A 22,075-nucleotide genomic window follows, 5' to 3' on the forward strand; every position below is an offset into this window, starting at 1 on the left:
TTGTGAGGATGCCCTTCGGCCTGGCTTCCGCAGCGGCAGTCTTCCAGAAGATTATGCACAGATTGCTGAAAAACATAAAGGACGTTCTATTCTTTCAGGACGGCATCTTGGTGATGGGCAGGTCGAAGCAAGACCATAACGAGAAACTCCACAAGGTATTACAAACGCTGCAAGACAATGGCCTTACGGCTGAGTGGTCCAAGTGCAATTTGGGGGTTCAATCCGTCACATACCTAGGTCATGAGGTGAGCGGACAAGGAATTACACCAAAAAGAACCAACATGAAAGCCATCCAGGAGGCCCCCACTCCTAGCAAGAAAGAGGATGTTCGGTCATTCCTGGGAATGGCCGAGTATTACAGCAAATTAATTCCCCACTTCGCCACGAAAACTCACTTCATTCGGCAACTACTTAAGGAAAAGAATAAATTTCAGTGGGGAAAAGAAGAGCAAATGGAATTTGATGTCCTCAAACAGGAGATGAGCGTCGCCATTCCCCTCAAGGGGTTCGACCCAAGTGCAGAGTCCATCCTCACAACGGATGCCAGTGACCGCGGCCTGGGGGCAGTTCTAATGCAGAAGTCGGAGACTGGTGAGATGTCGACAGTCAGCTTCGCCTCTCGATCGCTAGGTTCCAATGAAGAAAAGTTCAGCGTAGTGGAGAAAGAAATGCTGGCCGTGGTCTGGGCGATGGAGAAATTTAGGCAGTACTTGTGGGGAGCCAAGTTCCTGGTGAGGACAGACCACAAACCACTGGTCCGAGTACTGACTTCCAGTGGCCATGATCACGCAACACCCAGAATTGCCAAGATGACCCTCAGACTGCTGGACTTCGTTTATGAAGTAGAACACATTCCGGGACCGCAGAACAAAGTTGCGGACTTCCTGAGTAGAGCGGCGGCCATGGAGGGAGCACGGAGCGGAGAAAGACAGAACTGGGAAGGATATGTGGTGGCCACTATCCAAGACACAAAAGGAGTAATAAGTGCCCAGGAATGGGAAAAAGCTTACAAGGAGGACACTGATTTGGAGGCCGTGAAAGGGTATGTAGTCCATGGGTGGCCGGAAAAAAGACACCTGAAAGAAGAACTGAGGAGGTACTGGGAGGTCCAGGACGAGCTATCACTGGCGGAGAACCCTGTATTCTTACTCAGAGGTGATAAAGTGGTTCCACCACAGGGCATTCTGGATCATCTGATGTGTCTACTACATGAGGGGCACCAGGGAATAACGAAAACGAAAGCCCTTGCCTGACAAGCGTACTGGTGGCCGGCCATCGACGTGCAGGTGGAACGTCATGTGCGACAGTGCGAGTCATGTGCAAAAGCGGACAAATCACAGAGCATGCTGAGACCGCCTTTGGGGAAATTCCCAGTACCGGATGGACCGTGGGAAATGATATCAGTGGACATTATGGGTCCAGTCCTCAACAAAGCAGGAACTCAGAAATATGCTGTGGTAATCATCGACAAATACTCCAAGTGGCCGGAGATGGAGATTATGGAGCACGCAGACACAGAGGCTGTGGTACGTTTCTTACGCGCCACGTTTGTCAGGGAGGGAATCCCAAAAATAATTACGTGTGACAACGGGCCCCAATTCACTTCGGCGAAGTGGATTGCCTTCACCGACAGAAATGGCATCGAAGTGAAACATACGCCCATCTATCACCCCACGGGCAATGGTCAAGTGGAGCGTTTCAATCGAGTGATTATGGGCACCATCCAAGCGGCCATAGATGATGGCCTGGACTGGGAAAAAGAATTGGAGAAGATGATCTGGGCTTATCGCATCACCCCGGGGAGCACGGGATACAGCCCATTCAAGGTTTTGAGAGGAAGGGAGGCCTTCACGAAAGACAACACGGCATGGAGGAAATTAGTGGTGCAGAGCAAGTGGTCACTGGCCGTGGTCAGAAGAAATCTGGAGAGAGCGCAAGAGGTATACACAGCTCACTACAACAAGAGACGGAACACTCAGGAAGCGGGGTTGGAGAAGGGCGATTGGGTTCGAGTAAAACTGGCCATCTTGAAGAGAAAGGGAGAAAGCAATTTTTCACCACCCTTGAAAGTGGTAGAGCCCTATGCCCGATCGGCCTTGCTAAGTGACGGAAAAATATGGTCACTGGACAGAATGGCGAAGTGCAGCAAGATCCTGAAGTCTCTACATGATCCTGAAGGTCTACATGAGCCCCCTCGCGGCCATCGCACGCCAACACAACCTGAACATCATCTCCTACGCCGACGACACCCAGCTGATCCTCTCCCTGACCAACGACCCCGCCGCCGCCAGAGCCAACCTTCACGAAGGAATGAAAGAGGTAGCCGAGTGGATGTCAACCAGCCGCCTGAAGCTGAACTCGGACAAGACGGAAGTCCTCATCCTGGGATCCTCGCCCTCCGCCTGGGACGACTCCTGGTGGCCCCCCGCCCTGGGAACCGCACCCAAACCGACAGACCACGCACGCAACCTGGGCTTCATCCTGGACTCCTCCCTCTCCATGACCAGGCAAGTCAACGCCGTCTCCTCGTCGTGCTTCAACATCCTGCGCATGCTACGGAAGATCTTCCGGTGGATCCCCACCGAGACCAGGAAGACTGTCACCCAGACACTCGTCACCAGCCGACTGGACTACGGCAACGCCCTCTACGCCGGAACCACCGCCAAGCTCCAGAAGAGACTCCAACGGATCCAGAACGCCTCAGCCAGACTCATCCTCGACGTCCCACGACACAGCCACATCTCCGGACACCTAAGAGACCTGCACTGGCTCCCGGTCAACAAGAGAATCACCTTCCGTCTCCTCACCCACGCACACAAAGCCCTCCACGATCAAGGCCCGAGCTACCTCAACAACCGCATCAACTTCTACGATCCCAAACGACACCTCCGATCAGCCAGTCACGCCCTCGCCGCCGTCCCCCGCATCCGAAGAACGACAACAGGAGGAAGGTCCTTCTCCTACCTGGCCGCCAAGACCTGGAACTCCCTCCCGACCGACCTGCGCCTGACCCAAGACCACCTCGCCTTCAGGAAGAAGCTCAAGACCTGGCTGTTCGGGCAGTAGCAGCACCCCCCTCCCCCTAGCGCCTTGAGACCCTCCGGGTAAGTAGAGCGCTCTATAAATGTCTATGATTGATTGATTGATTGAAGTGGGAAGAAGAGACTACGGAAGGAGCAGAGCATATAGACGAAGAAGGCGAAAGCGAACGTAGTGGAAGGTACGGAGAGAATGTTGAAGAAGGAGTGCAGCAAGTGGCAGATGGAGAAGGAGAAGAGGGAGCGAGAATGAGAGAGGGAAGCGGATGCAAGGAAGAAAGTGAAAGGGAAGTGATGGACAGAGATAGAGACGGATTAAGTGAACGTACAGAGAACAAGGAATCGGAAGGAGAGAGAAGCTGGGAGAGTGTGAAGACCAGAGTAGGACGTAGAGTAAAGGTACCAGAGAAGTTCAAGGACTATAACATGAACTGGAAGTAAGGACTTTGTTATATTGTTTGGTAAATGCATAAAGGGGGGAGATATGTAGTAGCGGTCTAGTGTTCCGTCCCCGGAACAGGAAGCGCGGGGACGGGAAGCGGAAGGCGGCCATATTGTTTCATTGGCGCCGACCGTAGCAGAGAAGTTGGTAGCTCCCGGCGCTCCGGGGAAATAAAGGTAAAAATAAAACCTACAGCTCGTGAGTGTGGTGAATTTGCAACTTTACAATAGCCTCCTGCTTATTATTTTTTAATCTCCCACCTTCCTGTTCTGAAATGTTGGCATGTATGCTCAATCGTTGAACGTCACTCACAATTACACTGAAACTATGAAATTGTCACACACAGTCAACCTATCTGAAACCTTGGCAGCTATGATTACAGCAATGTAAACCTAACTCCATTTACCAAAAGAAGAAATCTAACAATAACTCTGTGCACCGTAAATGCAGAAAACTGGAGGAAATTCCACATGTTGCCAAAGGAACCCAGTGGTGAACATCACATCCCCTTAGTTGCACATTTTATTATTGTAGTTTTTACCTGTGCTTACAGAAATAAATTATAATCGTGATCAGTTTCTCCCAATTGGCAAGAGGATGTGGCCTAACAGCCAGAGCTTCCGACCTAGGAGCTGGGGAACCGGCTTCCAGCGGTGACTCAGCATCCTGTGATTGTGGGCAAATCACTTATTCTCCCCGTGCCTACCAAAAATGAATGTGTCCTTACATACGGGTCGAGTTCGCGCTATATAAATGTACACAAAAAAAATTCTCCACTGACCTATATTTTTTAGACCAGTGCATATCATTGTCCTCGATCTCACCTTGTAAACCCCGCCCTCTGCAAAGCTCATTCCCCGCCGCCACCCGTACAGGAATGGGAGTAGGAACCATCGCGCCTCGGAACCTTTGCTTCGCGCTCTCACGGGCAGCGGCAGCCCGGACGCTGAGCAGCGGCACCGTGCTAGAGAGCAGACTCAGAGGAGAACCGAGCATGGCAGCTGCAGGACTAAGCCGGGGAGGACAGGTGAGGAGGGCGCGAAGGAGAAGGGGCGGATGAAAGCCCCAGAAAAGAGAAGCGAAGGAACGGGAGGGAAGCAATAAAGAAGAACGGGCTGGAAAAGGAGGATATGCGAGTCCGGGGGGGGGGGGGGACTGATGAAAAAGCCAGTCTAGTTCTAGAGGGAACGTATTCAATTGAAAGCTGTGAATTGGGGGATAAGATACCGAGGGATTAGAAGAGGAGAGTACAGATAAGAGCTAGTTGGAGGGTGGTGGTGGGGGGAGTCTGGCTGGTTTGGGGTACGGGAACGTCTACGGGTAGACAGCAGCGCTCTAAGCTGATCCTTGTTAGTTTGTATCCAGTCCGTCTTTCATTTGTTGTGTTTTCGAGGGTTTACTTTTCTCATTGCAAATGCACGATTGCAACCCCAAGATGCAACTAGGAAAAGTAACAACTGGGTGAGGTACTCCTTCTGGCCGCGAGACAACTTGAGATCTGTGCCAGCCGGAGGGCAGTGCGCCAGGCAGAGCAGCGGTCGTAAGAGTAGCGTGCTGGGGCGTGGGGTGAGTGAGAGGACGGAGGGCTGAGGTAGAGTACAGGACTTCGGTGATGATAGCAGTGTTGCTGCCTCACTCCAAGTCGTCGTCATTTAAACATGTTTCCGGTTAGGCGTGTTCATTTGACAACGTGATGCCTTCTGGGAGTTGTAGTCTTGGTTTGTTTCAAATGAACCAACCGAATGAAGGCACCAGGGAACAATACTAGTAATAGAAAAGCCCATGACGGTAAATAGTATACTGACGACATAGAGAGAGGGGGCAACCGTACAGCCTTGAACAGGAAAAACAGATGAACTGTGTAGAGGATTGAGGAGTTGGAGGGGGATGCAAGTGCGAGCTTGGCGTGTATTAGGGAGGGAAGATGAGTTGGGGCCAGAGAAAGCACAGTGTTGTACACACTGTGTGCGAGCGGTGTGAAATAAACCCGTACTAGGATATTTTTACAGGAAGCATCTGCATTTAATTTGCTGAAAACAGTAACCACAACTCAGACCTTCCCAGCCAGGATCAGACCCGATACAAAAGCCTGCATCACAGCAATCGGTGTGTATCATGTTCTGTCTTCTCGTCAGTGCATATCTACACTTCCAATATCCCTCTTGTTCCATGGGAATACACCCTCTCGGCAGAGGTACCCTCAATCTCACCTCTTATCCCCAAACCACCCTTCGCTATAAGCTGTTAGCATCCTCCCACCTGTCACTCACCTGTTTGTTTTCACACCACTCAGCAAACCTCCATTAAAGTATACTCCCCATATACCAAGCAAACACTTAACCTAGAGCATATGCATTAGATAGGATGTGCGTCAAATACTCAATAGCACTCCTCAAACACCAAAGCACTGAGATTGGCTATCACTATCAGCTGCTGACAGGGCGACTGTCAGCCAGGCTTGGTAACTTAGTCAAGGGCTGCATGCGCTTGTAGTGTCACTTTGCCCCATTACCACAATGGGCCTACACGTCCCAGCATGCTTGCACAGGACTGCCAGAAACCCCCTATTACAAAGACGAGCCAGGTGCTCGCCGGTCTGTGACAGCTCAGCATTGCTGAGGTAGGTTCACAGCTTCCTCTCCGAGGTATCCATCGCGGCTTCCTTCCAAGCACCTGCACATCCGGCTGCGCACGGCGTCCAGCTGAGGTCGACAAGCCCTTCAGGCCAGAAAGAAACCTTTAACTAGGCATATCCAAACAAACCAGTTCTGCAGCGCCCGGAGTCTCTGATGCCTGTCCTTTTCGAGAACTGTTTATTGCAGTTGGTTTATGAACTGAAACCGTGCCGTTGCCTGCATTGTTTGGGTGTCCCCCTCTCTTTACTTCTGTTCATTCACCTGACAAACCAAACGTAACCATGGAGTTCATGGGGGCACCTCCTTTTCAAACCTATATTGGCCTCCAAAAAGTGTTTATTCTTAATTCAACTTATTGGGGTCACATTCTTATTCTTAGTCTTCACCCTTATTTGGGGTCAAGAGGTTGTCAACTATGTAGGCGAATAACTACAGTCATCCGGTCCACCGTGTTCCAATCCAGGCCCTTCCGTTTATATATCATATCGATGTTTCAGGAATCCCATAATGCATCCTGCTTCAGAGGCTAGTCCAAGATGCTAAAATGGCGAACCTCGTGGCATGGAGTCACTGGTAGCCTGGGATGAGATCCTAAAACCGGTTCTAGTTGGATGTATGGTTGGGTGACAGCAATCGTCTGAAACCTCCCAGTTTGTTTATGTAGTATTTATTTATCTATGACGTAGTTTTAAAAAGCTCTATCTCTCCTTTTGATTACATCAGAGCAGAATTTAACCCCACTGATGAAACCCCTCCAGTTGTTGGGGACTCAGTTTAAGCGCGCGCTCACTGGTATACCTCTCAATCAATCAATCAGGGAATTGCAATCGCGCTACTCACCCGAGAGGGTCTCAAGGTGCTGTGGGGGAGGCAGGAGGGGGTGCAGATCCGTATAGCCGAAGCGCCAGGTCTTGAGAGCCCTCCTGAAGGTGTCCAGGGAAGGAGCGTGTCTGATGTCTATCCGTAGTTCGTTCCAGGTCTTGGCTGCAATGTGAGAGAGCGATCTTCCGGTGCCTAGGTGTTCTTTGGAAAAGCACCAATGAAGAGCAGAGCTACTAAGTGTAGTAATCACAGTGTTAATGCACTGATGCCCGGACTAGCCATAGCGGGCAACGGGCAATCCCCCTGTGCGCCGCACGGGTGGGGGCCGTTTTTGGCCTCCTGGGGGCCGTTTTTGTTACAGGATCGTTTTTGCAGCATACAGGGCCGATTTTGCAGCATAGTTACAAAATTGGCCCTGTACCAAAATCGTCCGTAAACCGGCCCCAGAAAAGAGCTGGGTGGCACCTCCACCCCCACACCCCTAGTGGGGAGGAGGAGGGGGGGGGCCTAGCAGTTTGCCAGGGCCGGTCTTGGTTCCCAGTCTGGCCCTGCAGACACCTTGACTTCAACAGCCGTCTGTTGTTCAGCCTAGAAACTGACAGTTCTGAAACTTTATTTAATGTAGCGACTTTATTTACTGAAAACCCCTCTGGTGCAATGTGATACATAGATATATGAGTAAGCCCACAAATTCATAAGAATAGCGGAGTCGAGCAGGGGATCGGCTTGCGCCAAACAGCCTAAGCACAAGCCAAGCCCTTAAGATATCTGGCCAATAACAGACACAGCAAGGGACATGTAAAACAAGATAAATACTCTTTTAAATAAAAAAAAAAACAGGTTCTTGAATGCCTGTATTTCACCTTTATATGATTATTGATATCACTGTATGAAAAATATGAACCCCATACACTAACAGCAGTGCCACAAGCGGACCAAAAGATGTCAGTTTGTAGCGGTCATGTTCAACTTATAGCACCAATGACATTATTGTATAATAACCAATAAACATTTGAGGTTTTTATATAGTGCGCATCTTGAACTTATTTCCTTCCACGTGCCCTCAGTTTTGGCACTCACTTAAAAGGAAAGTAAAGTAATTGGCGTAGTATCTCACAATTTAGGGAGTAGGGAAGCCAGGATCTCAACCAAAGTTTTCTGGTAATACACTGTGTAATTTAGACACTGGTCGAATATCTCCTGCTCTCTGAAGCCCCCTTTTACTACCAAAGTACAATGTTTTCTGTTAAATTATTCCATGATCTGAATAATACATTTTGTTCATTAAGTACAAGTATCGCATGTTAATTTAATCTGACACACTATATGTATAAGTTGTCTAATGCCAGTCCTGAAGAAAAGTATATATCGCTTAACATAACCAAGAGACCTCAGAAGTTGCCAGATTGTACTCTTCCTCCTCCTTACAGGTCTCCAGGAAGAAATGTATTAATTGTATCTTTTTAGGTCTCGCCTAGGGCGCACTTGCGCTGTTTCTTCAAGACGTGCTATATTCAGGATATGGGCTTTAATCTCCGCCTATGTTCCGCTTATGTATTTTATTGGCCCCTTTCAGTGTCTTTTAGAATTGTTTTTTATTTCACAGGTTTAATTGTTTAATAGTCCCTCCTCCTCCTTGTTTATTACCTTCTTCTCTTTAGTTGTAATCTTCCACAAGGACTGCCCCTCTTATATTTGACTTTACTCAGTGCCTTTTATTTTCACTTTATCTGCACTTTTTCCCAATGACTTCTTCAGCGTAGTTGGAGTTGCAGGCACAACCCCTTCCCCAGATACGTCCTGTCTCAGGCCGCAACTGACTTCTCCCTCCTGCTTGTTAATATTTATTTATAAGGCAGCCCATCTTTCTTTTCTATTTATTTACTTAATTCAGGTTATGGCCTTAAGCTTTCTTTTCTATTTATTTACTTTTGTAGCTATCGTGGCACGCTGCGCTTTAGCTTCACATGTATAAAGCTAAAGCGCGCCGCAAATGCTACTAAAGTAAAAAAAATATGCCTTTACAACATGATGCCTTTACATCATTGTTAGCTTTACCTCTCAACATGGCAACAGCCCCCATTTCTTTTCTATTTATGTACTTTTCTAGCATTCACAGCACGATGCGCTTTAGCTTTAAACATATAAAGTTATAGCGCGGCATAACGCAAAAACCTACAAAAAAAAATGCTCATTTTCGTTCACTTAGAATATGGCGGCCGCATGCCATTATTTTCTATTTATTTACTTTTAATAGCATTTGCGCAACGCTTTTGCTTTAAACATATCAAGTTAAAGCGCGGCATTGGGCAAATGCTACACAAGCCAAATAATTCTATTCGCATAATAGCTCTTAAAGAAAGGGTGCAGTACCACAGGCTGTAACTAGGCTTCTCTGTGGATTAGTAAAGTACTGCACCCTTAATGCAAATATAAAACGATAAATTACAGATATATTACAGCTGGGCGTATGTTTCCATTTGTTTTCATTGGCAATGAAATTTTCCTTAGCTTGCTTTTTAAAAATGCACTATTGTTGATTATTTAGTTTTATTTCACAAACAAAAATAAACAACAGTGCTGCAATTTTAAAACTCAAGCTAACAAAAATCTCACTTCCAATAAAACCAAATGAAAATGTATGCTCAGCAGCAATCCTTTTCTTTATAATTGCATTAAAGGTGCTGTACCTTATGTGGCTAATAAAGGTTCCTTTACAACTCCACATGGACACATAATCAATCAATCAATCAATCAGAGCATTTGTATAGCGCACTACTCACCCGGAGGGTCTCAAGGCGCTGGGGGGGGGGGGTCCGCTACTGCTCGAATAGCCAGGTCTTGAGCTGCTTCCTGAAGGCGAGGTCGTCCTGGGTCAGGCGGAGGTGGGTCGGAAGGGAGTTCCAAGTCTTGGCGGCCAGGTAGGAGAAGGACCTTCCTCCTGTGGTGGCTCTTCGGATGCGGGGGACGGCGGCGAGGGCGTGGCTGGTCGATCGAAGCTGGCGCGTGGGAGCGTAGAAGTTGAGGCGGCTGTTGAGGTATCCTGGTCCTTGGTTGTGTAGGGCTTTGTGTGCGTGGGTGAGGAGCCGGAAGGTGATTCTCTTGTTGACCGGGAGCCAGTGCAGGTCTCTCAGGTATCCGGAGATGTGGCTTCGGCGGGGGATGTCCAGGATGAGTCGTGCTGAGGTGTTCTGGATCCGCTGGAGTCTCTTCTGGAGTTTGGCGGTGGTTCCGGCGTAGAGGGAGTTGCCGTAGTCCAGACGGCTGGTGACGAGGGCCTGGGTGACCGTCTTCCTGGTCTCGGTGGGGATCCATCGGAAGATCTTGCGTAGCATTCGCAGGATGTGGAAGCACGACGAGGAGACGGCGTTGACTTGTCTGGTCATGGAGAGGGAGGAGTCCAGGATGAAGCCCAGGTTGCGTGCGTGGTCAGTTGGTTTGGGTGCGCTGCCCAGGGCGGGGGGCCACCAGGAGTCGTCCCAGGCGGAGGGTGAGGATCCCAGGATGAGGACTTCCGTCTTGTCTGAGTTCAGTTTCAGGCGGCTGTTCGACATCCATTTGGCTACTTCTGTCATCCCTTCGTGCAGGTTGGCTCTGGCGGTGGCGGGGTCGTTAGTGAGGGAGAGGATCAGCTGGGTGTCGTCGGCGTAGGAGATGATGTTCAGGTTGTGCTGGCGTGCGATGGCTGCGAGGGGGCTCATGTAGACGTTGAAGAGAGTTGGGCTGAGCGAGGAGCCTTGAGGAACGCCGCAGATGACTTCGGTGGCCTCGGATCTGAACGGGGGGAGGCGGACTCTCTGTGTCCTTCCGGTGAGGAAGGAGGTGATCCACTCCAGTGCCTTCTCCTGGATTCCGACGTTGCTGAGGCGCTGTACTAGGGTGCGGTGGCAGACAGTGTCGAAGGCCGCGGAGAGGTCCAGGAGGATGAGGGCCGCTGTTTCTCCGTTGTCGAGCAGGGCTCGGATGTCGTCTGTGGCTGCGATCAGGGCGGTCTCGGTGCTGTGGTTGGCCCGGAAGCCAGACTGCGAGAGGTCGAGGGATCCGTTCGTCTCGAGGAAGGCGGCCAGTTGCTTGTTGACGGTCTTCTCGATGACTTTGGCCGGAAACGGGAGCAGCGAGATGGGGCGGTAGTTCTTGAGGTCGGTGGGGTCTGCTGATGGTTTCTTGAGTAGAGCGCTGAGTTCGGCGTGCTTCCAGCTCTCCGGGAAGGTGGCGATGTCGAAGGAGGTGTTGATGATGTCCCGCAGGTGGGGTGCGATGACAGCGTCGGCCTTGTTGAAGACGTGGTGAGGGCAGGGGTCTGTCGGTGATCCGGAGTGGATGGAGTACATCGTGCGGATGGTGTCTTCGGTGCTGATCGGGGTCCAGGCGCGGAGGTTGGTGGTGGGGGGCGGTGGTTCGGTCGTGGCGTGCGTTGGTTGAGTGCTGAAGCTGTTGTGTATGTCCGCGATCTTGTTGTGGAAGTAGGAAGCGAGGGAGTTGCAGAGGTCTTGCGAAGGGGTGATGTCGTTGTTTCCGGCGTTGGGGTTGGAGAGCTCTTTCACGATGTTGAAGAGTTCCTTGCTGTTGTGTGCGTTGTTGTCCAGTCGTTCCTTGAATGCGGTTTTCTTGGTGGCGCGGATCAGCTGGTGGTGTTTTCGGGTGGCGAGCTTGAGGGCAGTCATGTTGTCTGGTGTTGGGTCTGTGCGCCAGGTTTTCTCGAGTGCTCTGCAGTTCTTCTTGGAGCTCTTGAGTTTGTCGTTAAACCATGGGGCTTTCTTGCTGCCGGGTCTGCTCGGCGGGGTCTTCAGCAGGGCGAGTTCGTCTGCGCAGTCGCTGATCCATTTCGTGAGGTTGGTGGCTGCTTGACTGGGGTTCGTTGTGCTGGTGGGAGGGTTCTTGCTCAAGGACGTAGTGAGCTGGTCTGCCGTGATAACATCCTCTGGTACTGCACACTTTCCTTCATTCCTTGGATGTCTTTTCGTTTTCACTTATGCTACTGCTAGGATATTTTATTATTAAAAAAAGCAAATTTGCTACCCCAATGGCTCACAGTTTCACTAATGCGAGACCTATTGCATTGCAAATGCTTGTTTTTACTTTCATGCACTCAGCTGACCTGCATGCAGTGATTTTTATTTTTATTTTCCAAAAACTGCATTTGGAAGAGAGTTGGACAAGGGCTAGGTTGCTTGGCTTAGCTCTGTTTTGGCTCGCAGGTCCCATGGGACAAGAACTGAGGCAGACATTTGAATTGCTTTGGTCTGGTCTGTCGTGTCATAGAAGCCGTCTTTCAGTATTGAAAGTCAGTACTGTGTGAATACATACACGCTTGAAAGAGTGTTTTTAAAAGACTTGTGAGATGTTTGATCATTCAGTTATGCACCTTTTATTAGAAGAAAACAAGCACAGTTCATGTCACTTGTAAAACTTGAGATGTCTACCAAGTAAAAGTAGGGAGAAGCTGAGCTGAGAAGGCCGCAGTTTAGCGCACTGTCTTCTTCCTGTGCCCTGTGAAATACATTATAGAAATGAGTGTATTGACTCAGAAACCAATGTAGGAATCTACATTTATGCTTCCATTGATCAAGGAGGTAACTTCTCTTAGATGCATTTCAAGGAAAAGAAGAACCTACTCGGGCGCTATGTGACTGCTTTTACTTTCCTTTTTGTTCGGTCGAGCCTCCGCAGCGCATGCGCTGCTCTGCGTGGCATGCTGTATTCAGGTAGGGACTTTAAGCTCTGACCACTCTCCAGCTAAACTTTTCATTGGCTTATGTCATTGTCCACTGTAAACGGTGGCTGTTCATTGGTCAATAGGCTTAGTAGTCCCTCCTAGGTACCACCTTGTCTCATTTTGTAACCTTCCTTGGTGACATCCCCTGTTACATGTGTTGTTACTCGGTAGGCTTTAATTACAGTCTCTGAGCACCCTTTTTAGGGCTCGGACTCCTCCCCACTGAAAGTGGGAGGAGTTTCGAGAACTAATGTTAAAGAAGAAAAAAAAAGAAGTATCTCCTAGGGCTTTGGCGAGAGAAATTCCACACATTCCTTAGCGTTTTCTGTCATCTGGCCAGTGATTCGTCTTCGTTGTGTTTTCGTTTTAATAGGCTTGAAGTGATAGGGTAAATGTAGTTTTGTTCCGCCATTTTGGGCATATTTCGTTCGTGCTCGCGCAAAGAAGTACATAAATTCTAATTAGGAGCTGTCAGGGTGCCTCCGTTAGTGAATCCAGATGGCCGGGCGCGTTCACCATTCAGCAGCGCTCAGCGCGCAGCTTCCTTGTTCTTGCATGTTATGACTACGTTGCGTTGTATGAATAAATGGGGATACGGTAATGGCGCCGCTTTAATTTCTTTCGTATGTCACTGAGGTCCAGACATGCCGATCATTGCGGTGGTCTCCGGGGCTTGTTTACATTTGGGCACTGGAAATACGGGGTACGAAGCAGAGTCGTCATTTCATCAGGACTTGTCATTTGCTGGTTTGTGCACACCGTTTCAGCTTCTGCCGCTCTCAGAGCTCTCTATCTTTGTCGAAGTTTAAACCCTGCTTCCTCCGTTTGTGTGTCTTTTACTTGCCGCGGGTTGTGTGCAGAATTACGCTGCAGCTGATGTCCAGAAGAAAGCGGAAAGAAAACTGCGGCGCATCGCTGCTCTCCGGCTGATTGGCTATATTATATATTTATAACGCCCAAGAATTGCTCTTTCTCTGTATTCGTTCCTGCGGTATTTTTAGGCGAACATAATAGTTTCATGCATGGAGGGTAAACATTAATTTTAATCTGAGTGATGTCATCTGCGTATAACAAGACTAGAGGCAACGACCCCCTCGTGATGATTTATCGAAGCGCCTCTCACATTTCGATGCTCGGCTCTTTAGATGCTTAATGCCCTGGGAGGCCATATGTGTACAGTATCAGTGACAGCTGTGTTGTGTGTTCGGTCTCATAGCAACCGCACACAGCTGCCTGCTGTGGAACACTGGCCACCGGGTCCATAATGGGCATTTATTGCATGAGCGGACACAATATCTTGAGCACAGGAAGAAGGGGCTAAGCGCGAGGCGTCAGATGGACGGGTGCTAACAAGGGACATATCAGCAAATGAACGGAAAAAGCACCTCAGCAGCCAGGGCTCGACTTATGTCTAAATACTGATTGTTCGAGTTCTCTTGTGAGCACGGCATGATAGGGTGAGCTGCACAGAAAGAATACAAAGGCAGCAACTCATCTGTGACGTTAGTTGGATAGAAAATGTTGTGTAACAATGGTAGTGATTGTATTCTATGTCAAGGTTGAAATGTGTCCCCTGTGCTGACGGACTGAAAAGGCTCCGGACCAGCACTGCACAGTCAAGGTGAAACTGTCAGTGTGCAGTAAGAATGCCTCCATTGTCTGCAACGTAGGAAGCTGCCAAACAACTTCTGTTGCGTTTCTAATAATGCGGTGGTGAGACGGCTACTGTACATTTGAAGACCCAACTGCACACTTATGTATAGGATGCACGTTAAGAGTGGCGGTGCAGAGTGCAGAGTGGCGGTGCAGAGTGGCGGTGCAGAGTGCATTCCACTACCACTCTCCACTACCACTCTCCACTCTCCACTACCACTCTCCACTCTCCACTAACACTCTCCACTAACACTCTCCACTAACACTCTCCACTAACACTCTCCACTAACACTCTCCACTAACACTCTCCACTAACACTCTCCACTAACACTCTCCACTAACACTCTCCACTAACACTCTCCACTAACACTCTCCACTAACACTCTCCACTAACACTCTCCACTAACACTCTCCACTAACACTTTCCACTCTCCACTAACACTCTCCACTAACACTCTCCACTACCACTCTCCACTCTCCACTACCACTCACCACTCTCCACTACCACTCTCCACTACCACTCTCCACTACCACTCTCCACTACCACTCTCCACTACCACTCTCCACTACCACTCTCCACTACCACTCTCCACTACCACTCTCAACTACCACTCTCAACTACCGATGACAGAGCACACTTACACGAAGGACATCACAGGCAGCAGCTGTGCAAGCTTGTTACACTCACAAGGATACCACAGGCAGCTGAGGTGCAAGCTTCTCCCACTCACAAGAAGGACATCACAAGCAGCAGCGGTGCAAGATTCCCTCACACACTCACAGCAGGTACTGTGCCAAGGCAGCAGCAGCAACAGAGCAAGAGTCCCTTATAAAGAACAGGCACAGCACAGAGATGCACAATGCAATCTTCTCATACTCACAGGCAGCAGCTGTGCAAGCTTCTCACACTCACAACAACGACATCACAGGCAGCAGCAGTGCAAGCTTCTTACACTCACAAGAAGGACATCACAGGCAGCAGCAGTTCAAGCTTCTTACACTCACAAGGAGACCACAGGCAGCAGAGGTGCAAGCTTCTCACACTCACAAGAAGGACAACACAGGCAGTAACGGTGCAATATTCTCACACTCACAATGAGATCACTGGCAGTACACACCACATGAACACACTCCATAACACATAGCAACAATACATTGGCATTTACAATGCCATTAGCTCAAACTCAAATAAATCCGAGCCCGATTGCATTTCTAATGCTTGTTTCAAATAGCTTTGTCCTGCCTGCGGTTTTAAAAACAACGCATACATAAAAAGCATTGCCATTTACAATGCCAATAGCTCAAACTCTCGTAGATGCGAAACCAATTACATTGCAAATGCTTGTTGTCTCAGCTGCCCCTCCCTCCAACCTGCTGTCATGGTGCAGGCAACTGATAATTAGATTAACCATTTGATTTTAAAGAACTGGTAATAATGGCTGCCTGAGTTGTGGAACCACTGCAGATGTCTGTCTGTACCTTGCTGGTCACAAGATCAAATTCCAAGAGGGGTAGCTCAGCGTTTCATCATCCTGAGGCCAGTCAAATAAGTGCCCTGTTCTATGCCTCCAATTGCAAAGCTGCACTTATGCGTATAGTAAATCAAAAGACTGAGTGAGACATGGGTGTCTTTGTGATTGCACCACCATCCTTGTGGGACAGATTTGCTTCTGGTTCCCAGGTAGGTATTGCCCGGTGTCATCTGTTGTCCATATCCTCCCTGTGTGTGGGATTGGTTCTGACTCCTGGTCTGTGTGAACCTTCAGCATATGTTGCGTAAGTGCCAAGTCTTAGCTGCATTCTTGGATTCCAGGGTTTTGGGCTGTTTTTACTTTTACATAGTTTTGATGAATTTACATATACAGATATGGATCTATAGAATGCAACAGCATCATTTAACCCAGTGGACAATTCTGGGCCCAAATACCCCCTTGTGGCATTTGGACACTACTACACCAACATACAATATTCATTGGTGGTCCAAAGAAAGATTTAGATTTAGTTGGCAATATGAACCCGACTTTCAGGCTCAAGGTGAATACATTCTATATGGATGGAGGCCGAACATTTAAACTTCGTCTTTGAAAACTGTTATTATATTTGGGAGCTATTAGTATCGCAGTTGTAGTTAATTTTTGGGGTTTGTCACGGAGTTCAGGAGCTAAAAATAAATGTTTTGTTTTAAACTTTAATATTGCAAACGGAAGTGGCATCGGCAAGAACATGTATCCTGTTCTAGGGTCTGAAAAAAGGTTCCGATAAGGTCTGCCACAAAGTAGACAGTCCCGGTAACAAAAAACACAAAATGCACTTCTAGAGTTTCTCTCTCACATTTAGGAGAGTGGGACTGTAAGTTGGAGATTTCTCCATCGGTCTGCTGTAATCCTGAGATCCTCATACATTTAGGGAGAAACCCCTCGTGATAGCTTTTAGTCTCCTTGGAGGCTCGTCCCCTTCTGTTGCTGACAGCCCATGCAAGTCAAGTCAAAGAGATTTATTGAGCTCACATATCACCCATGGTTCTCATAGCGCTAGCGTAAAACTCCTGTGAAGACTGGAGGCCAATTGAACAATGCAGAACCAAGAAGCTGAGCAAAAGGCACATATTGCGCCATGTAAGCGCCGGATGTAACATTTTAAACCAGCACCGACAATGCCAGTCTTTTTGAAAACACGGCTTTAACCTAGCTTCATTAATGCAAAATATAAATTAATGCAAACAGATACATCATTAGCGGCAGCAGTAACATTTCCCTAAAATGCAAAGAACTGGTACAGGGCAGCAACAGTTCAAGGCCTAAAAAAACACACAAAACACATACTTATTCCTGACCTCCCACTCCCACATGTGACTACAGTTATAGCTTCCTTTACATAAACACACCATGGATACCTCATTAAGTGCAGCAACGTATGAGGGAGAAGAGAGTGCGGCAGATGGAGCGGTAAGAGTACTGTGAGGCAGAGGGAGGGTAGTGAGGCCGAGGAAGGTGACAGAGTAGGAGCCCTGTGAGGTGCAGAGAGAGAAGATGGTTCATTGGAGAAAAAAAGGAGGATAATCAAGCAGGGAGAGAGATGAGGGTGAGAGAACCGTGTGAGCCATAGAAAGTGAGGGGGTGAAAGAAAGGTGAGGCAGAGAGAGTATGTCCCAGAGAGCACCTGTTGAGAGAGAGAGCACTCTGGCGCAAATCCCCAGCAAAGCAGAGTTTAAGAGGCACGCTGCTGGCAGTTGGGAGAGTATGCAGCTGTTAAAACTATTTTATGCAAATTTCGGGGCCCATAAAGCGCTATCGGAGGAATCGAAGTTCACTACTGAGGCTGGTCAACAAATCGATTTGATTCAATAATCTTTATTCGGTTAATATGTAATAACCATAAAAGCAAAAGTACAAACACATGTGGTCCACAATCGATGCACTTAATAAAAGTAAATCACATTATGCTCCAGAGGAAAGAATTAGAATGATATAGATCCAAAAACCACAACGGTTTATTAAAGGTTAAAAAGTTTACATAGGGGAAAAATGAGGTATGTATTATTTATCAAAATGCATATGTTAGATTAATATGCAATTCAAAATTACTTCTGTCATTGAGTTTTCTAAACCACCTACTCTGCTTGGCTCTAAGCTACATCGAAACCCAGTCTGCCCTTTAATCCATACTGTACTACTTAAATCGCATAATTCTAACATTTGATACTCTTCCACACAGTTCTCATGAGACTGTCCAACAAGGTTAAAGTAAAGCTTAACAGCTTCTCTCTACACTATCTGTAGCAAAATGAGATACAGGGACCAGTATGTACTCTGCAGGTGTCTTTGTGACGGTCCTACTGATTACAACATTCCATGCTTATCAGAAAGAAAAGAAAACATTTTACATGGGAAAGAATGCAAAATAACATTGCATTCAATAGTAAGGACTCCAGCTTCACCTAGAAATTAAACGTTTGTGTCTCACAAACCAAGGTGGCGACCAACATTAGCCATTTTAAACGCATGCCTACGTTAGGTCTGGTCAATCTGAACATAAATAAATCATAGTTAATAATTGTTTGTTTATGTAATAATTTTGTGCTAAAGCACAAAGGACATCCCCATACAAGACCCTGCAGCATAACCAGGCCCAACTTGTATGGAAACTGCATCAGTTCTAATTAAATGGCTATTTACTTGTGATATCAGTGCAGTGGCTATCATAACACAGGGTCCACCCAGCAGTGGAAAAGCAGGGAGACCGGGGAAAACCATCACCACAACTGTCCCATGAGGAGTAAACAAAGCACACTCCTTTACTGGTAGTCAATAGCTAAAGACACAGACAAAATCCCTAGCAGCCTCTTAGTAGAGGTAGAGCATGCCTATGGGGCATCGCTGTCAATTCACATACATACTTTTGGTTAAGCAGAAAAGTAAAAGGCTCTATATTGGTTAAAGGGCTGCGCTTCTTTGTGGAACCCGTGAGATGTGATGCATCAAGTGCCACTATGTTAAAGAGTTACCAGTAAGCCCTGATTCCTTGATGACATTATTTTAATGAGGCCCCAAGGCATGTGTGGGCGGTTATTTACATCTCGCCTGCTGACGACGAGTACACTGTCGCTGCAAGTGGTACTGTTTACTGTAAAGAGCTTGGATCTCACCCATTGCTTAACATTTGTTGGTACTATTAGAAGTCTTCTTTGCTGCCTCCTAATTGGCCTGCACATGCTGGATGCCACTTCCTTCTCTTTCTGTGGAGCATGGACTATGTACAGATTGATTAATCTTAATTAGTGTCCAGTGGCTAAGGTACCATTCTTCTTCCCTTTCAACTCCCCATGGTGCTTCTTCACCTCCCACACCCCAACCCCCTCAACATCTGAGACTCTGGAATATCTTTGGTCTAAACCTCCGGCTGTTTGTTCTGTTTGCCTCTTCTCACAACAAGGTGATTGTACTCACTATCCTTCTCTATGATGATTTTGTATTGAACACTTGTTTGACTCCTGTTTGGAAAAGGTTTTTAACATTTGTAGCTTCACAACACTGCCGCCACCTGGCTCCATCTCCTTTATCCCCAACTTGTATGATATAGGTCAGTCCCTCTAGTTCTAAAACACCTTTATTTGTAAACAAACCAGTTCTTGCAGAAGCTTTGTACACACTAACAAGCTTCTGTATCAGATAACTTCTAACAATCAGTCAATCGGGGATTTATTAAGCACGGCAAATTACCCGTGAGGGGTCTCAAGGCTCTAACATATTGTATTATATTTGTAATTATATTGCACAAGACTTTCAAGTACTATTCAGTGGCAACTCGGGCATCTTTTAATGCCACTCCATGCCATACAATGCCACTCCACACCATACCACAAAATGCCAGTCCACTCAATCCATGCCACCCCAGTCCACACCACACAGTGCCACTCCACTTCATGACACAGTGCCGCTCCACTCCACATAATGCCTCTCCCCTTCACTCAACTCCCTACCACACAACACCAGTCTACACAATGATATTTAATTCCGCACAATGCCAGTTCACGTCAGTCAATGTCACTCCGTGCCACTCAATTCTATTTATATAGAACCTGCTACCCCTGACGAGGCGCTGGCAGCATGCCACACAATGCCATTCAAAGCTGTTCCATGCCACTCCACTCCAATGAAGCCAATAGATCTCACATAAGCAAGACTTTTGGCTTTTCCAAAGCTTGTTTTATAGATGGTTTAAAAAAAATATATATATATTTCTTAACAGCACTCTGACGTAATCAAAAGGGGGCAAACAGTGCTTTACAAAACTCCTAAATACATTGTAGAGATGCTCTATGCAAACACAGCACTGTTATTTCCATCCGATTTAGCCCCATCCACTGAATTCTCCACCCATGGCCGCCGCATGCAACCACACACGGTGGACATGTCTGGGAAATGAGTTTGCTTTAACTGAATAAAAATGCATCATCCTTCAAATTTGAAGAGCGTTTTCCATACTGGCAGGCATTTATGATGTTGATTGCTTTTTGTTTATACAAACCTGAGATGAAATGTTGACTATCAGACTTGGAAAAACAAGTAAAGCTGGCTTTGTGCAATGTGAAGCTGGGAGCCACCATGTAGCGAGTGTGCTTGCGTGCCAGGAGAGTTGCTGCAGAACACCACAATGAGTCCTTGGTGACAAAGGTGGTTCTGGGATCTCTTTTAACTGGTGGAACCGAGCAATTGACACCGAGACAGTCAGAGTGAAGAAATTTTAGGTTTTCGACATTTGGTGCATGAAAAAGACCTGTTAAACCACACTGGAAGTCAATCTGTTCCTGGCTTGTAAATGATAATTCTACTCGTAGCCCAACAAGGTTTTGGGAGACCAGGTGTCAGTGCTTAATTTGAGCAGGTGATTTCTGGTGCTCGGCAGCAGCACTTAATTGTCAACACCGGTACTTGTTACAGTCTGCCGCAAGATGGCACTGTCCAGCTAATTTAGATATGACCATAACTGTTATTCATGAATTCAATATACATTAAAAATGACTATTGGTTTCCGCCCAAGCTATTCTTATAGCTTTGGGGGCCTGAAATAGTCCGAATTGTCACGCTTGTAGGAGTCTGATGGTTGGTAGTTGTGTTGGTACCATCAGTGGCCTCCAGACCAGAGCCCTGGCACTTATTGTTTTACAAATTAAGCGCTGTCTGGGATGTTGAGGAATCTTCGTCAATTGCTCTATCGACCCATCAGTTTCCCTTCGTAAATGGCAAATATGGTCTTCTTCTCCCAAATCCACACTATGCATTCAAAGGGAGCCAGCGAAGCAGTCACAAGGTGTGCACTTATTTTGTCTAAATTTGCTACAGGAGCAATACAGAAAGAGAAGAGGGAAAATTCCACACCCGGGGTAGCCAGTGTGTACTTGTGCTTAGGTCAAAGTTTGCACCGAAAATGTTTTTTATTTTCCTGATAACTTTGGCACTGTGACCAACCTGTATGAAAGTGTTTTAAAAATTGATCATTTGTTATGAGTTTGGCATGGCAAGTTTGTGCAGAGCCACCAAGGAGGATGTTGGGTGAAATTAAAAAACAAAGCGAGTTTCTCCATTTTAACTCGGATAGGATTCTTTGGCCTATAGAAAATTCTGTCTAAACATGGCATCAAAGTAGAACTGTACTCAAAGATATCCCTTTGCTTGGTGTAAATCCGTTAAGTAGCTGTTAAGAAATTAGTGTTAAAATTATGTTAGTGGGTTGAAATGTTTTAGCAGTTAGACATACATGAACCCTAGACTGTTGTACTGCGCGCTGTTCTCAAACCACGCTTAAGGACAGTTTCCAGAACCAAATTTAATAACAGTTGAATTTTATTGGAAGAGGCAGCTTTTTCTCCTGTCTGTTTTAGGAAAGTGCACTCCCAGGTTGTGCACCAAACAGCACTGATTTTCTGGTTCTGTGACCCCCAGGTATAGGTGAGAGGAACGTCCCACCCCAAATGATCTGTTGATTTGAGGTACAAATGTGAAAGAGTATGATAGGGTATCAGAAAAAGTGTTATCCATCTTGAAAAACAAGGGCTGATGTTAAGGAAAGAGAAGTTTAAAACAGATTTTGATGCAATGAATGTTGGAAACTGCATTGAGCCCAAAGAGTGTCTATTGGGAGTGATTGGAGATGCCCAGGCCTGAAAGTAAAGATCAGTAAAGGATGTACCTAGAACTGGCCACAGCAATGTGTGCCATTTCTCTGAAATTAGAAGTCCTGTGAAAGAGTTTCTCAACAAAAATGAGAA

The 22,075-nt window shown here is 47.2% G+C and overlaps 1 protein-coding gene across 1 annotated transcript in view; it reads left to right on the forward strand.

Annotated features, from left to right (window-relative positions):
* Positions 1-4,354: 4,354 nt before the first annotated feature.
* The window catches only part of LOC144770466 (branched-chain-amino-acid aminotransferase, cytosolic-like), a 167,354-nt gene continuing 149,633 nt past the window's right edge, over positions 4,355-22,075 (forward strand). Inside the window, exon 1 of the mRNA XM_078654990.1 lies at positions 4,355-4,507. Coding sequence (XP_078511116.1) covers positions 4,358-4,507 — 150 coding nt within the window. The 5' untranslated portion in view covers positions 4,355-4,357. The remainder of the gene's footprint in view (positions 4,508-22,075) is intronic.

The sequence above is a fragment of the Lissotriton helveticus genome, chromosome 7, assembly GCF_964261635.1.
Source record: "Lissotriton helveticus chromosome 7, aLisHel1.1, whole genome shotgun sequence".
NCBI classification, from domain to species: Eukaryota; Metazoa; Chordata; class Amphibia; order Caudata; family Salamandridae; genus Lissotriton; species Lissotriton helveticus.